At 50.5% G+C, this 17733-nt stretch overlaps 1 protein-coding gene and 1 long non-coding RNA gene across 5 annotated transcripts in view; one reads left to right on the forward strand and one right to left on the reverse strand.

Annotated features, from left to right (window-relative positions):
- Window positions 1–17733, forward strand: part of LOC119973411 — a 97433-nt gene that overhangs the window by 70427 nt on the left and 9273 nt on the right. The window lies entirely within an intron of this gene.
- The window catches only part of mapk11 (mitogen-activated protein kinase 11), a 66222-nt gene that overhangs the window by 19864 nt on the left and 28625 nt on the right, over window positions 1–17733 (reverse strand). For 3 of the 4 annotated variants that reach the window (XR_005462305.1, XM_038811469.1, XM_038811466.1), the window contains exons 5-8: window positions 16191–16220; window positions 9818–9865; window positions 9562–9676; window positions 2433–2504 (exon numbers count right to left, since the gene is read on the reverse strand). Coding sequence is in view for 3 of the 4 variants with exons in the window: in XM_038811469.1 (XP_038667397.1) it covers window positions 2433–2504; window positions 9562–9676; window positions 9818–9865; window positions 16191–16220 (265 nt within the window). In the remaining variant the exon portion in view is untranslated. The remainder of the gene's footprint in view (window positions 1–2432; window positions 2505–9561; window positions 9677–9817; window positions 9866–16190; window positions 16221–17733) is intronic. The other variant, XM_038811468.1, reaches the window with a different exon arrangement.

The raw sequence follows: 17733 nt of genomic DNA on the forward strand, positions 1-17733 counted from the left end.
GGAGCGACCGGGACTGGTTGACCGTGATGGAGGCGATCTTCGGAAGACGGCTGGTAGGCCGGTTGGAGGTAGCGGTGGCCAGTATATGGTCGGGTGAGCTGGGCTCCCGAGAGGCTGCGGAGTGGTATCGGCAATGGTGTCCAAGATGGCGGCCCCCATGGGTCACGCGTGGCAGGTGGCAATGGCGTCCAAGATGGTGGCCCCCCCGGGTCACGCGTGGCGGGTGGCAGCGGCAATGGCATCCAAGATGGCGGCCTCTGTGGATCGCGCGTGGCGGTTGGAGGATGCGTTAAAGATGGCAGCCTACATGGGTCGCACGTGGCAGCCAAAATTGATGATGGCGGCGCCCATGGGTCGCACGTGGCAGGTGGCGCAGAAGCTGGTGGCGGCCCCGACAGGCAGCAGGCAGCGCTGCTGGGCCTAGAAGTTTTAGGGGGTGATTGGGCCTGGCAGGCTTTTGAAAAGTGGCCCTTCTTCCCACAGATGTTGCAGGTTGCGTTCCGTGCCAGGCAGCGTTGTCTGGGGTGATTACTCTGGCCACAAAAGTAGCACCTCGGGCCTCTGGTGTTGGCTGTTGCGCGGCACAGGCTTGCGTCGCGCCCAGGTCAGTTGATGACTGTGCCCACGAGGCCCACGAGGGTGCCGCGCGGTCAGTGGTGTATGCCTCCATGATCTGGGAGGCTACCTCCAGCGAGTTGGAGAGTCGCACTGTCTCTGGGAGGCCGAGTGTCCCCCCTTCTAGTAATCGCTGCCGGATGTAGTGTGATTTCATGCCCGCGACATAAGCATCCCTGATCAGCAGCTCGGAGTGCTGGGTAGCCGATATCACCCGGCAATCACAGTTCAGGCAGAGTATACGTAAAGTGCGCAGGAGTTCTGCAATTGATTCCCCAGGGCGTTGCCGTCTCGTGGCGAGGAGGTGCCTAGCATACACCTCGTTTACAGACTTCATATATTGTCCCTTCAGCAGCATTATTGCCTCCACATACGAGAGGGTGTCCCTGATGAGAAGAAAGACTCTTGGGCTCACACGTGCGTGGAGGACCTGCTTCTTCTGGAGGTCTGTGATGTCTTCGGTGAAGGATCCGAAGTACGCTTCGAAGCAGCTTAGACAGTGTTCAAATGTTTCCATGGCGTCGGCTTCCTGTGGGCCCAGCTCCAGGTGATCAGGCTTGAGTGATGAGTTCATCTTTAGAAGTTTAGTGTATTAAATTGATATGCCATCAATAAACACACGACAAGTGATGAACGTAACTGAGGCTTTAATACACTAAACAGCAAGCCTCCTGCCTCTGGACCCGAACTGGGTCGGAGGCGGAGACTTACCACCTTTATACATGAGCCCGAGGGGAGGAGCCACAGGCGGAGCCAGCCTGAACAAGCCCAGGTATGTCCAACATAACACAATGCAATACCGTGGTTTACCACATCCACTATTGGTCCTCATGGTCTAAGTTGAGCTTAATTTTCCAACTCTAAAGCCCTGGCCTGGAGTTGCAATGGGTCCGTGCACGACATTGAGAAACTGCCCCTCAAGCGAAATAATCTGCACATGGATCATAGCCAATCCACCTCGCCTGCACAGCACTGGACTATGGGAGGAGACCGGAGCACCAGGAGGAAACCCACGCACATATGGAGAGAGAACGTGCAAACTCCACCCAAGACCAGGCAACCACTGTGCCGCCCATCTTCTCTTAATCTAACCCCTGTATGGTTTCTCTGCTACGTCATTCATAAAAAACTTCTCCCTAACACTTTGATGTATAGACATTCGTTCAGTAAGCCTGACCAACTCTGCCTTGAGTGCATTGACCAGCTTGCTAATGTTTCGGGTAAACCTCTGCAGAATGTGGACCTGAAAGGCAAATGTCTCAATTTCTACAGCACCCATACTATTTTCCCTTCTCATGTAACAAAGTTTTAAGCTTGTATGATTCATTTAAAAATCTCGAGCAAAATAACACAAAACTAAATCTCCTCCAATTACATTTCTGGAATTCTTCCTTCTTCCTCGATATTTTTGCTCTTGTCCCTGGCTTATTAATTTGGCAACTCCTTCCCTCATTGAATCCAATTATCATTCCCACCAAATTCCCATTTTTGAAGTTATGGCTCTGTCCCCAGCTCATTGTGCCGTGGTCTCCAGGATTAGCTTTGCACCTCCATCAAGGTCGCAGACAGGGAGGGGAGGCAGGCAAAATCATTAAGGATGTTTCACTAATTTCAGGAACAGTCATTTCTAGACTTTGAAGTTATCAACTCCACGGATCCTGATCCTGTCCCTGTGCAACATTCACACATTGTAATTCCAGGTTAATTTATATTTCACATTATTTCAGGGACAAAGCCATTTTACTTTACATTCTCTCCATTTACAAGTCTAAAATCAGAATGAATACTATAGAGCAAGCAGAACTTGTCAAGGATACAATCAGTTCCTGGGAAAAGGGCTTTTCCTTTTAACAACTCGGCCATAATACATCCAATAGACCAAATATCCACTGGAGGAAAAAGAAATCAAAATAATTTAGAAGAAAAACACAATAAAACTGAGTGCAAAACAATGTTTAGGACGTTGGTGTAACAGTTTACCGTGACGGACTTTCAGGGCAAGCAATTCTCATGTTTGCACCATGCTTGAACGCAATATCAATTTCAGTTGTGTTTTTATACTTATTTCTGTAGATTGCTGATTCTGGGATGAGGAGGCAAATTTTAAAAATTAAAGCAAGATCTTTCGGAGTGAAATTGGGAAACACTTTGGCACGCAAATGGTGGTAGAAGTTTGGAATTCTCTTCCAAAAAAGGCAATTTATGGAATTTAGATCAATCGCTAATTCTGAATTGAGGTTGACATGATTTTCACAACCGAAAGTCTTGAGGGATACAGGCAAAGAGAGGTATGTGGAGTTAGATCGCAAATAGGCCACATCTCATTGAATGCAGGAACAGGGCTAAATGGCGTCCGCCATCTGGAAAATCAAAGCGGTGTTTCAAGAGGCCTAATCAGTTATCCACCGCTGGCAGATGTTGCAAGAAAAAAAAGGACGTCCCAGTGACACATGAATAACAAAAACCTATTCGGCACATTGACATAAGGGCCGGAATTCTCCCAAGCCCCCACTGGCTGGTTCATGGGCAGGCAGAGGAGGGAGAATTTGGAAGGATACCCCCAAAATCAATTTCACATCAGCGTGAATTAGCCCTCAGGATCCTCTGCTGGTGCCAGCCATGGCAAGCGGGATTCCCGATCTGAAGTTGGTGTGAAACTCATTTGCATCCTGTTAATGGGATGAAGGTGAAGGTCCAACCACCCACGCCTGATTCTCCGCAGCGCCAGTGGTAAAACAAGTCTGTGTGAAACATGTTTGGAACAATGTGGCAGTCAGATGCCGGGGGTCACCTGAACAATGCCTGGGGCTGCTTCCAGACTTCAGGATGGAGGCCAATGGTAACACTGGGACACCACAGCAGTGGCTTCTGGATCAAGATTCGGTGTCCTGGAGGGACACTTGTCTCAATGTTCCTGGAGATCCATCTTCTTTCTCAGGAGGTCCACCTCTCTCCTTCAATGGTGGGTCAGTGATGTTGGGTGCCTTTTCAATATGGCAACCAGAGAGGACAGTGGATTACACGCTATCAGGCCTACCCCCCGTGGAATATAGCACAGTACACCCGGCTGCATAATTCAGGAGGACAGGGCTCAGAAGTTTGGTGTGTTTTTCCACCAGCCTGTGCAGCAGGAAACATTCCACATTCCTGACCCCGCCATGGAATTTAGTCCCCAGATTGGAGAATTCTGCCCATAAATTCTGACACGTCCAATGCGACAAAATCTTTAAGTTCCTTAGTGTTACAAAACTCTTGTTTGAATGACCCAAGTTGACAGGTGTAACATGTGAGTCTGTCTATTTGGCCTATGAATTATTCAGGTTTGTGCACACATTATAGTTTACCGAGGATAAATAGCAAGGCGGGAATTTAACAGAAGCATGACATCAGAACACTCAAGGATCAATCGTGTGTTGCACAAAACAACGGAGAGAGGAAATTCCAGAAAAGAAGTCTGCCAAACTGTCTCTGTAAATAACAGCAGCCTATACAGCTAGCGGAAATCTGAAGACATAAAGGGCTAAACAATATTAGAAACATATGTGTCACAGATAAAAAAGGAAGCCCACAAATATGAAGATAACGAGTCGCGGCAGGGTGACACAGTGGTTAGCACTGCTGCTTCACAGAACCAGGGGACCAGGGTTCAATTCCAGCCTCGTGTGACAGTCTGTGTCGAGTTTGCACGTTCTCCCGTGTCTGCGTAGGTTTCCTCTGGGTGCTCTGGTTTCGTCCCACAGTCCAAAGATGTACAGGTTCAGTGGATTGGCCATGCTAAATTGCCCCTTGGTGTCCAAAAGGTTAGAACATAGAAGATAGAACATATAGTGCAGAAGGAGGCCATTCAGCCCATTGAGTCTGCACTGACCCATTTAAGCCCTCACTTTCACCCTATCCCCGTAACCCATTAACCCCTCCTAACCTTTTTGGTCACTAAGGGCAATTTATCACGGCCAATCCACCTAACCTGCACGTCTTTGGACTGTGGGAGGAAACCGGAGCACCTGGAGGAAACCCACGCAGACACGGGGAGAACGTGCAGACTCCGCACAGACAGTGACCCAGCAGAGAATCGAACCTGGGACCCTGGCGCTGTGAAACCACAGTGCTATCCACTTCTGCTACCGTCCTGCTCATCAAGGGTTGGGTGGGGTTACTGGATTGTGGGGATGGGGTGGAGGCATGGGCCTAGTTAGGGTTCACTTTCCAAGGGCTATTGCAGACTCAATGGGCCGAATTGCCTCCTTCTGCACTTTCGGGATTCTATTCTATGATACATTAGCCCAGTGTTCTTCAAACTTTTTTTCTGGGGACCCATTTTTACCAACAGGCCAACCTTTGGGACCCAACCCGGCCGACCTTCGGGACCCAACGCGGCCGACCTTCGCGACCCACGCCGGCCGACCTTCGCGACCCACCATTTTCTCTTATCTTGTTTGCTGCTGATAAAAATGGAGGAAATAGTTTTGGGTCCCTTAGGCCCTCGTACACACTCCTCCAATGGAACCTGTTGGATGAAGGTGAAGCCTTCCGGTGTTGGAAAGTACGGAGTCCCCATCTGTCCAAAGTTCGGCATTTTTTCTTATAAAATGTTATCAAATAAACCCCCCTGAACTTGTAAAAAAAAAATGAATAAAATAAATGAAAAAAAATAAAAATGAATAAAATAAATAAATAAAGTGAATAAACCTCCCCCCCCCCGAACTTGTAAAAGAAAATAAAATGAATAAAATAAATGAAAAAAATAAGAATTAAATTAATAAAATAAATGAATAAAATGAATAAAAGCGCCTGAACTTGTAAAACAAAAAGCTGCGACCGTTTAAACAAATAGCAGCCGCACTGCGCATGCGACCAAATTTGTTTTACATGATCGCGGCTATTTTAATGGCCGCTTGCAGCCGGTGTTATTAAACGCCAGCTGCTACGCGGGGATTTGCGTGATCAGGAGCGCCGTGAAGGACGGCTCCGCGACCCTCCCGACACCCGCCTGCGACCCACCCGTGGGTCGCGCCCCCGAGTTTGAAGAACACTGCATTAGCCAAAGAAATCTTGCCCCAAATCGCTAAACGAAAGCCTAGATGTTTGCTGGCCTCCGGATCAAGGAAGATTTCTCCACCAGCATTTGATGGTTTGTCACTTCAAGCCTTGTGTACAAGATAATTGGCAATGAGGGTAATTCTACTGCAAGTGTGGAATGATGAATGGAAGGCTCATCTCCACAAAATTCTGCAGGTCTATAATTTGGGTCACATTTACAAAGTAGATGTGTCTGCCACATTTTGTTATGTGCAATCTGGACAGAAGTGCTTCACCAACTGTGCACTGGTGATTAACAACCTGCTTCAACTCTTGTCAGTGCCAACATAACTGGAACAGATAGCTACAGTTTTCCACAATGTTAAAGTCAAAAACACGGCAATCATAAAAATGTGAAATGTCTGTAGCCTCGGCTCTCGCCATCTCTGTAATCACTTCCAGTTTCACAACCCTCATGGAGATATCTGCACCCCACTAATTCTAGCTCTTGTACACCACCCCCCCCAGTCTTAATTGTTCCACCATTGGTGGCTGTTCCTTCAGTTGCCTAGAATCATAGAATTTACATCGCAGATGGAGTCCATCAGCCCATCGAGTCTACACCGGCCCTTGAAAGAGCACCCTACTTAAGTCCACACCTCCACCTGATCTCCGTATCTCAGTAGCCCCACCTAACCTTTGGATATTTAAGGGTCAATTTAGCCTGGCCAATCCACCTAACCTGCACATCTTTGGACTGTGGGAGGAAACCGGAGCACCCGGAAGAAACCCACGCAGACACGGGGAGAACATGCAAAGTTCACGCAGTCACCCGAGGTGGGATATACATATATCTCTCTTCCTCTCCATCTCGCTTTCCTCTTTTACAATGCTCCTTAAACCTACCTCTTTGATCAAGCATTTGTTCTTCTGACCAAATATCTCCTTGCATACCATGGTGTCATACTTTGTTCCACAATGCTCTGGGACATTTCATATAAGTTGTTGTTGATTATAACCCTGAGGCTGGATGGCCAAAGTTTGCATGACGCTGATTTTTTAAAAAACGACATGGACCCAAAATATTCCATTAAAAACTGCTCACAAGATATTGTTATTCTTGAATAAATGCTCAATCCACCTCTGTTAATGGCCCACAAGCCATTAAGATAGTTATTCCTCTTCCATATTCTATGGTCTTAATTCAATCAATGAATTAAAGGAATTTTTAAAATCTTAAGCACCACAGAAAGCTCTTCTGTTACAGCAAGTTAGTAACCATTGATGGTAAGGACGAATTTACGGAAAGGAGGATGATGCACATTTCTATTGGGTTTTGCCTACGTAAACTTGTTATCCTGTGCAAAGCTGGACACCATGTTCCACAAATTCCGCAAAACGCACTCTGAAAATCATTTTCTTCTCAGGAGAATTCAAGGAAGAGTAAACAAAGTGTTCGGAGTTAAAGAAACATTTGCAGTAACTAGACTTAAAGTGGGCAGGAGACTTCATAGATAAATTAAACATTTGATGTCATTTTAATAAGGATCTGGAAATAGAGAGTTAAAGCAATTGTCAACAGTCTGTACTGCAGTCAGGACAAATAAATCCTAAAAGTGTTGGTGTACAATCCTGGACTGGAATTACTGGTAAAAGTGGCGCAGAAGCTCTGTTCAAAAGGGTGATTTGGAAAACCTGAACTGGATTTTGGAATGCAAACCACCAAGGCAAAGCTTTACAATGAGAGATTTTAAAACGTGTTTTGGGAGTGGAGTTTGGAAGCTTTCATATGGCAACCATCTGGCAGGGATTCTGAGAAGAAATCCACAGATACTCACTTGGGTTCAAAGTAGAACGTGTAATTGACCATCGGCATCTTGTGTGCTTACAAGGGACTTGGTATGTTAATGAGATCATTGTAGTTTATAATGTACTTTGTAGCTTACAATGTACTTTGTAATCCATGTTAATCTTAAAACCTGTGGGGGAATTGTTAAACTAAGGGGGAAGGGGGAGGGGGGGGGGGGGGGGGGGGGGGGGGGGGAAGTCAAGGTGTAATTTATCCTAATTCAATTTTGTCTTGTTTTTTTCCTTGTTGTTAAAACTAATTAGCGGCCCTTTGATGCTGCTCCTTCATGTTTTATTAAAAAAAAGTAAACGATACGGCCTCTGAGCCTGGGTTTCATTCTGGGATCTTCCCATCCAGTTATAACACCAACTGGGATCGTAACAAAAGAGGCTCTTGCAGGATTTCAAAACATGGAGAAAGGGTTACTTGGATGCTTAACAGTAAAACGTGGTCTGGGATTTATTGTTAAATGGTAATATCTGTCCATCCTTAAAAAGAAAAGGGTAAGTGGGGTACTGAGGTACTGGATAAAGGAATTGGGAGTTCCTGTGAGGTGTAGTGTACAGGTTAGAATCCAAAATGGCATTGGAAATTGCTAAGACGTTCCTAAAGATGGAAGATGTTATTTCTGACTCATTTAGAAAAAGTAACCAAGAGTAAGTGAATTGGTAGATGAAATGGAATTAGGATTACCCACAGGGGTAAGGAAAACTGAGAATATTGAAAGCTGAGTGAAACATTTAAAATTGCATGAGTTGCTTGGTCTGCCAAGTTCTCTGAAAAGTGAAGCAATTGAATTGGCTATTACAGAGAGAAATAGAAATTAAGTAATTTGAAATGCAGGAGAAAGGGAGAGCTTTTCAAAGGGAATTGGAAATGAAGAGGTTAGCAGTGGCAGAAAGAGAAAAGGTGAGAGAGCATTTCATCTTAAGATGTGCAAAGTTAAAGCATAGACACATGAGCAGGTTGAGGAAGGAAATTAGTTCTAGAGATGAACCTAGTGGGTTAGCTAATGATTACGAACTGGTCCATAGAACCAAAACTTTTGTCCGTCATCATTTTAAACATTGGAAGGGAAAATAAAACAAACAGTCAAGAAGAGACCAAATAGTTGGGAATGGTCAGGAAATTTCACCTCAGGTCAAAAAGGAAAGTGTTGAGGGTGGAAGTGACATTCGGAGGCCGAAGTGTTTCCATTGTAACAAAATGGGACATATTAGGGCAGATTGTTGGAAACTAAATGGAAGACCAGTTGCAGTAGTAGGAAAGGAAGCATCTGAAAAGAAAATGGCTCCACTCCCACAGGCCTGTTTCCTCCTCTAGTAGCCTCATTGCCCCACCTCCGCTTCTGGGCCTTCAGCTCCCTGGGACCTCGCCTCCCCGGGCATTCTGACTCTGGGTTCTCGCCTACCTGGTCCTTCAGCTGCCCGGGCCCTCGCGTCCCTGGGCATTCAGCTCCCCGGGCCCTCGCCTCTCTGGGCATTCAACTCCCTGGGCCCTCGCCTACTAAGGCATTCATCTCCGCAGACCCTCGCCTATCTGGACCACTTTCTGGGAAAATTCAGCCCAGAGTTCTCACTCACCCTTACCCATACAAATTCACATGCACTCTCATCCATTCTCACAGTGAGGGTGAGAGAGTGCGCACTCCGAGTCTGGGAGTGAGCCCGACGCACTGTTCCTGTTGCACTCTTAATGCTCACCTTTTTTGTATTACTCATTATTTTTCTGCTCAGTAAGTTCTTTATTTTCATATGTCAGATTTTTATTTTGAAATTCATGTTTAATGTTGTGCCAATCTTTAACTTTCCCAAATTTGCACATTGTTCTCTTGAGTGAGAAAATATTGTAATGTGCTTCCCCCGCCCCCCTCCCCTCCACCCCCCACCCACAAGCGAAAAGATTTGCCACGTCTAAATTAGTCCATACCCAGTGATCTAGCTGGGTGGCCATGTGTGAAATATTAGAATACAAGGTTTGCAGAACACTGTTCCCATGATACCACATCAAGACTGGAACATGTACTCAACAATCTCCACCTTGGCAGCAATTCCCGTAGAAGTAAGTGCCACTTTTACCTGTCTGATTATAATGCATCCAGTTTAACATTATTTCTGGAGCTCGATACCATCTGGTTGCTACGTAACCTGTCATTTCATCGTCGGTCTGCCGTGCCAACCCAAAATCTAGAATCTGTCAAGTTAGATGAACAACATGAAAGTAACTAAATATGAAGAGCAACAGGCAACAGGCAGAGTAAGAGGTAAATAAAAAATATTACCTCTATTTTTTCTGAAACATAAATCAAATAGTAAGTTATTAAGTTATCCTTACTCGTAGTTCACAGTCCTCGTTTACTGCCAAATTGCTTGGTTTCAGGTCCTGCAGAGGGAATATAATATTTTTATCATGAGTGCAAACTGATATAGAAATACTGAATGCTTTGGGGTGCATAAACAAGATATCACAGAGGTTCTGCAATTCATTTTCTTTTTATTTGTAACTGCCGTCATTCTGAATTTTCGTACGCTACTTCCGCCACCATCACTTGATAAACCTTACAGCATGAAGACGTTTATCTTGTTCTGTAGATTTGATTAACTGTCTGTCGCAGTATTTAATTATTCAGAACCCATAGCAGTAATATTATTAGATCTGGCCTTTGGCAAATTCACCGTCATATAAGTGAGGGCCCTTTTCGCAGTTTTGCAGCTGTTCACAGCCCAATCTACCAGCTTTGCTTACAAACAGCCGGGAAGGCCGCATTTTGCTGAGCCCATCTGGTCGAAGCTGCAACGAAACTGGCAGGGTGCCCAGTTACCACGAACCAAACGGAAAGTCTAATGAGGTCAGACTTAGGTCATAGTGTGGTGAAACGACCTGTCCTCCATTCACCCAAGGTCTTTACCCAATTTGATTTTTGCTTATTGTTTACTGATTTGACTTGCTTTGATCCCATTAAACTTCCGCTTAGGGAAGCCACGTGATGCAGGAGCAGGAATAGCAGCTTTTCTACAGACTCTGGTGCCGCTCGCTTTATAACTCATCTTTTATTCACATGCTTACCTAACCTAATCGGAACGTTAATAATTGGTAGGATGTCCGTGGAAGACGTTTGGATAAGTATTGGAGAGAAAATGCTAAAGAATGTGAAGAAATCCAGAGATAAAAGGGCGCAGTCAGATTTGGCGGGGGTGGAGCCACCTATTCAATGTGGCGTCTTGATCCTCAAGCGGACTCTTGATCCGGCGCTCGCTGAGGCGCTGAAAATGTTGCGGAGATTTGAGTTGGGTGAGGAACATATTAAATGGGTTTAGGCGCTGCATCATAGACCCTTGGCGGCAGCACTCACAAATGGTTTTACGTCCGAGAACGTTACTTTGCAGAGAGGGACTGGACAGGGTTTCACCCTTTCGCCCTGATGTTTGCATTGACTATAGAGCAGCTGACAGAGGCTATTAAGTGGGACCCCTTGATCCTGGGGCTGGGCTGTGGGGAGAGGCAGCATAAAATTACATTTTATGCAGATGAAGTGCTGCTGTTTGGGTCAAAGCTGGGTGTCTCGGTTCCCACTATTATTGATGTGGCGGATAGATTTAGTGCCTTCTCCGCTGACAAGATTAATTTTACAAAATCAGAGGCTATGCCAGTGGGCAAGTTGAGGGGCAAACCTACTCCCTTGCCAATTTCCCTTTTAGGTGGCTCCTGTTGGGGTTTAATTACAATGACTTCTTCATTTATGCATGTTATATGGGGATAACCTTCCTCAGTTGATTGCTTCTATTAGGTGGGATTTAACTCGTTGGTCTGCCTTGCCGGTTTCATGGCTGGGCAGGATTGCCTTGCTTAAAATGAATGTGTGGCCGAGGTTGCTATACCGCTTGCAGATGTTGCCAATGATGTTGTCAGCTTAGGGTCTTAAAGGCGATTAATAAAATGATCAGTCCAATTATTTGGAATAAAAAGAAGCCTCGTTCAATGTTCGCCAAATTGGTTCCCGAGGGCGGGGGTGGGTGTGTGCTATATCACCTGGCCTTTCACCTTAGATTTATAAGGGATTGGGGTTAGGAAGGACCCCGCATCCATTTGGCTCGATATTAAAGCGCATATCAGTGGATTTAGCCTTAGTTATTATCTAGAGACAATAAGAAAAGTTCTGCTAGATGCAAACATCCTATTATTTTTAATGCTCTAGCTGCATGGAGAGTGATCCGCAAACTAAAAGGGAGATCCGAACCGACTTCCGCTCTCATCCTGGGCAGCCCGGACTTCCCACCAGGTCTTTTGGACTATGGATTTGATACTCGGGAGAGATAGAGGCATTCGTAGGCTGCGAGGTATGTTCAGTGATGCCTCCTCGTCATCCTTTGAGCAATTATGTCAACAATTTGACATTCAAAAACACTGGGCATGATTCTCCGCACCCGGGAGAAATCGTGAGGCTGGCGTCAAAAACGGGCGGGTTTCACGCCAGCCTCCGCCCCCCGACCGGGAACCGATTCTGCTCCCCGGTCGGGGCTAGCATCCCGCGGCCGTGAACTCCGGCATCGCGGGCTTAACGAATTTCGTTAAGCCCACTAGCCAGAGTTTGCGACGGCTGACGCGTCACATGATGTCAGCCGCGCATGCGCGGATTGGAAGACTCCAACCCGCGCATGCGTGGATGACGTCATCACGCATTTGCGTGAAACCCGCGCATGCGCGGGCCGGTATGCCCCTCAGCCGCCCCGCGAATGGATACAGCGGGGTGGCGGAAGGATAAAGAGTGTGCGGGTTAAGTACCCGCTGCCCGCGATCGGTGCCGATCGCGGGCCCATGGCACCCTTGGCACGGCCGTGGTACAGCCGTGCCAATCGGTGCCATGGTTCACCAGATCGGGACTTTACGGCCGTTTTTATACGAACGGTCAGACCAGGTGTGTTTGACGTTCATAAAAACGGTCGTAAAGGGCTTGGAATTCGGCCCATCGGCCAGCTGAGAATCGCTGCTCACGGTAAAAAAACGGCGGGCAGCGATTCGTGTCAGGAGGCGGGCGTGGGGGGGGGGGGGGGGAGAATAGCGGGAGGGCGTCAGACCAGCATGGCCGTAAAAATGTACGACGCCCGCTATTCTCCGCACCGTCGTGAGTGCGGAGAATTGCGCCCACTGCTCTTTAAGTATCTGCGACACCCGAGATATCTCACGAGATTCATCTGAACCTTTTGAGATGTTGTGAACTACATCTTGCTCACGCTGGGTGAGATCCAGATACACACATATTGAAATGAGCTGCACGGATCCCCCCCCCCCCCCCCCCCGGCTCTCCCCGGCGATACCTGGACCGGGTGCCATTTAGTACTGCTCCACACAAACATGGACCAAACCTAATGGCACCCGAGAGATTTCCCAGGCCATTGGAGACCCCTGGGAGGTTGGGGACCAGGCAGGCTGGCTCCCTGGATTCCCCCTCCAGCACTGGGGCACCTTGGTACTGCCAGCCTACAACCTTGGTACTGCTACCCTAGCACTGCCACGGTGCCCATGTGGCACATCCAGGCTGGCAGGGACATGGCCAGGGTAGCAGAGCTGTGGTGCTGGGTGCCAAGGTGACACTGCCAAGGGTCAGATTCTGAAGGAGGTCATGCCCATGTGTGCGGCAGGTGACATTGCCCATGGTTGGGGGACTGTTCACATAGAGATTGGGGCACCCTTTCAAAATGGCGGGCTGATCTCTGAAGAGCCAGTGTCACCGGTGTGTTCAGCTCCCCAGTATTGAAAAAATGTCTAAGTGTGGGCTTGACAGGGTAGAAACACCCCAAGGCCCCAAAAAAATGCTTAACTGTGGTTGATTAATGGTGTGAATCGCACCCAAAAGGCCGGTGTGAAAAACCCTGCCAAACTTGCCCAAAATGACACATAGAAATGACATTTAGGACATTGCCTGAGGCACGCCCCCCCGCCCCCCCCCCCCCGCCCCCCCGCCCCCCCCCCCCCCCCCCCCCCCCGCCCCCCCCCCCCCCCCCCCCGCCCCCCCCCCCCCCCCCCCGCCCCCCCCCGCCCCCCCCCCCCCCCGCCCCCCGCCCCCCCCCCCCCCCCCCCCCCGCCCCCCCCCCCCGCCCCCCCCCCCCCCCCCCCCGCCCCCCCCCCCCCCCCCCCCCACCCCCGCGCCCCCCCCCCCCCGCCCCCCCCCCGCCCCCCCCCCCCCCCCCCCCCCCCGCCCCCCCCCCCCCCCCCCCCCCCCCCCCCCCCCCCCCCCGCCCCCCCCCCCCCCCCCCCCCCGCCCCCCCCCCCCCCCCCCCGCCCCCCCCCCCCCCCGCCGCCCCCCCCCCCCCCCCCCCGCCCCCCCCCGCCCCGCCCCCCCCCCCCCCCCCCCCCCCCCCCCCGCCCCCCCCCCCCCCCCCCCCCCCCCCCCCCCCCCGCCCCCCCCCCCCCCCCCCCCCCCCCCCCCCCCCCCCCCCCCCCCCCCCCCCCCCCCCCCCCCGCCCCCCCCCCCCCCCCCCCCCCCCCGCCCCGCCCCCCCCCCCCCCGCCCCCCCCCCCCCCCCCCCCCCCCCCCCCCGCCCCCCCCCCCCCCCCCCCCCGCCCCCCCCGCCCCGCCCCCCCCCCGCCCCCCCGCCCCGCCCCCCCCCCCCCCCCCGCCCCGCCCCCCCCCGCCCCCCCCCCCCCCCCCCGCCCCCCGCCCCCCCCCGCCCCGCCCCCCCCCCCCCCCGCCCCGTCCCGCCCCCCCCCCCGGCCGCCCCCCCCCCCCCCCCCCCCCCCCCGCCCCGCCCCCCCCCCGCCCCCCCCCCCCCCCCCCGCCCCCCGCCCCCCCCCCCCCCGCCCCGTCCCGCCCCCCCCCCGGCCGCCCCCCCCCGCCCCGCCCCGCCCGCCCCCCCCCGGCCGCCCCCCCCCGCCCGCCCCCCCCCCCCCCCCCCCCCGCCCCCCCCCCGCCCCCCCCCCCCCCCCCGCCCCGCCCCCCCCCCCGCCCCGCCCCGCCCCGCCCCCCCCCCGCCCGCCCCCACCCCCCCCCCCCGCCCCGCCCCGCCCCCCCGCCCCGCCCCCCCCCCGCCCCGCCCCCCGCCCCCCGCCCCGCCCCCCCCCCCCCCCGCCCCGCCCCGCGCCCGCCCCCCGCCCCGCCCCCCCCCCCCCCCCCCGCCCCGCCCCCCCCCCCCCCCCCCCCCCCCGCCCCGCCCCCCCCCCCCGCCCCGTTGCTCTGCCCCCGGCGGCGTGGACTGATCTGTGGGCAGGGGGACGGAGGTTATTCAGGGCTGGGGGCACTGTGGGGGAGTTGTCCCCGGCACGCAAGCCGCCGCCATGTAGCACAGTGCGGCCGCTGCAGGCAGCCACCGTGCCATTTTCTGCTGTATAATGCCACCATTCCCACGCCGGCGTGGGGCCATAGCCCCAGAATCAGAGAATCCAGCCCTTTATCTTGAATAAGACTACCCTGCGTCTTAACTCCTCTATTTCCTTGGCAGAGAAAATTCTGATTTCTGCGGAGCCTCAACAAATGATTAGCAAGTTCCATGATACCTTGTGTTCTAGATCCTGTGTTAGTACATTGGTTACTTTGCAGTTTTGGGAAAAAGACTTGGCAACTAATATTGATGAGGAGACATGGGGCAGTATGTGTGATTATGCAACAACATTTCGGTTTGCAATAGAATGAAGGAGACTCAGTCTACAATTCTGTACCATTTTAGATACAGGTTTGATTCTGCTATATACCGATGTGCCTAAAGCGCCTCGTAGTGGAAGATAATTATATACGCTGCAAATGGACCTGTATTAAGATTCAATACTATTGGTCTGGGGTAGTCAGGGAGCTCGAGAAGATATTTGACAGAGCCGTGGAGCTTAATCCTTTGTTCCGAATTCTGGGTCTTCCAGATGGAAGAATTACAGACATTAACAAAACAAGCTTGTACAATATCGTAACTTTTGCAGCTCATAAAATATCCACTGCTCCTGGATCAATGACAAGTACCCTTCAATTCAAAATTGGCAAAACTTAATTGTGCAGCATGGTAGCACAGTGGTTAGCACTGTTGCTTCACAGTCCCAGGGTCCCAGATTTGATTTCTGACTTGGGCCACTGTCTGTGTGGAGTCTGCACGTTCTTCCCGTATCTGAATGGGTTTCCTCCGGGTGCTCCTGTTTCCTCCCACAGTCCAAAGATGTGCAGGTTAGGCGGATCGGCTATGGTAAATTGCCCTTAGTGCTCAAAAAGGTTGGGCGAGGTTACTGGGTTATGGGGATAGAGTGATGGTGTGGGGTTGGATAGGGTGCTCTTTCCAAGGGCCGGTGTAGACTCGATGGGCCGAATGGCCTCCGTCTGCACTGTAAATTCTATGATTCTATTATTCTATGGAGTGGATTTCTGTGGAATCCCTGACATCGGTGCTCCCTTCTACGTCTGATGCATTCCTTAAAGTGTGGGACCTCTATCTCAAACTTAGAGGCTCTGCCTTGCCTGATCTGCTCCAGTTAGGCTTCCCTCAAGCCATATTGTAAGTGTTGATCTCGCAATAGATGAGGGTGAGCGGCCCGACAAGTTATCCAATCTTATTTATATTTGCACTAATTCTTGTTCTGTCCTGTATCTGCTTTGCATTCAACATGTTTTGTTTTTGTTTGTTGCGTTATTTGTAAAAAAATTAATAAAACATATTTTTTAAAAGCTTAAGCAGTGCATGCACAGAACAAATTATTTTATACAGGGTACAATGTATAATAAAAACTCAACTTACTCTGTGAATGATACCAGCTGAATGGATATACTGTCAGAAGAAAAATAAGAAATAAATGACATTGTAAATCAAAAGCCTCATCACCTTTGTATATTCTGAAATGGAACTTGAATCTGCCGGATTTTTCTTGTTGAAATCAACCATTTTGTTTTGAAACAGGTAAATTGCCAAAGGGAGTAAGTAAGTCTAACTTTTGATCAAGTTTTAAAAAATAAATTTAGAGTACCCAATTATATTTTCCAATGAAGGGGCAATTTAGAGTTGCCAATCTACCTATCCTGCACATCTTTGGGTTGTGGGGGTGAAACCCACGCAGACACGGGGAGAATGTGCAAACTCCACACGGACAGTGACCCAAGGCAGCGAACCCGGGTCCTCAGCGCCGTAGGCAGCAATGCTAACCACTGTGCCACCGTGCTGCTCCCTTTTGATCAAGTTTGACAAACTGTTTCTTCCACAAACATTGTGAGAAATGACTATACTGAAGGAAAATGGTGCCTGTATGTTGAAGAAGGATGACTTTATAGAAGGGTGACGATGTAATAAAGGAGAATGGTGCTTATATACTGAAGGAGAAGGGTGCCTATATCTTGAAGGAGAAATGGGGCTGGATTCTCCACACCCCGATAGCGAAATCGCGGTCGGCGCAGGGAATCTATTTCCCCGCATGGAATTGGGACCGGCGCCGGTTCGCCGATTTTGCAGGCTCCATTTCCACCCAGAACCTACCGGGGGCCATTGCTGGAGGCCCGCTCCATCATTCCCCACCCCAGACCGGCCGAAGTCCCGACCATGTGGATCTAGCGTGGTCCAGCCGGTCGGGAAGCTAGCGTGGCGGCTACGGACTCAGTCCGCGGCGACATGCTCGGGGATCGGCCGATCTGAGGGCAGGGGGATCCTTATACACGGCCAGGAAATGTTTGTGCCTATATACTGAAAGATAATGATGCCTATACACTGAAGGTGAACGGTGCCTATACACTGAAGGAGAATGGTGCCTATATACTGAAGGAGAATGATGCCCATATACTGAAGGAGAATGGTGCCTATACACTGAAGGAGAATGATGCCTATATACTGAAGAGTGGTGCCTATACACTAAAGGAGAATGGTGCCTATACACTGAAGGAGAATGATGCCTATATACTGAAGGAGAATGATGCCTATACACTAAAGGAGAATGGTGCCGAAAGACTGAAGGAGAATGATGCCGAAAGACTGAAGGAGAATGGTGCCGAAAGACTGAAGGAGAATGATGCCTATACACTGAAGGAGAATGATGCCTATACAATGAAGGAGAATGATGCCTATACACTGAAGGAGAATGATGCCTATACACTGAAGGAGAATGATGCCTATACAATGAAGGAGAATGATGCCTATACACTGAAGGAGAATTATGCCTATATACTGAAGGAGAATGATGCCTATATACTGAAGGAGAATGATGCCTATACAATGAAGGAGAATGATGCCTATACACTGAAGGAGAATGGTGCCTATATACTGAAGGAGAATGGTGCCTATACACTAAAGGAGAATG

The sequence above is a fragment of the Scyliorhinus canicula genome, chromosome 11 (assembly GCF_902713615.1).
Source record: "Scyliorhinus canicula chromosome 11, sScyCan1.1, whole genome shotgun sequence".
Taxonomy (NCBI): Eukaryota; Metazoa; Chordata; class Chondrichthyes; order Carcharhiniformes; family Scyliorhinidae; genus Scyliorhinus; species Scyliorhinus canicula.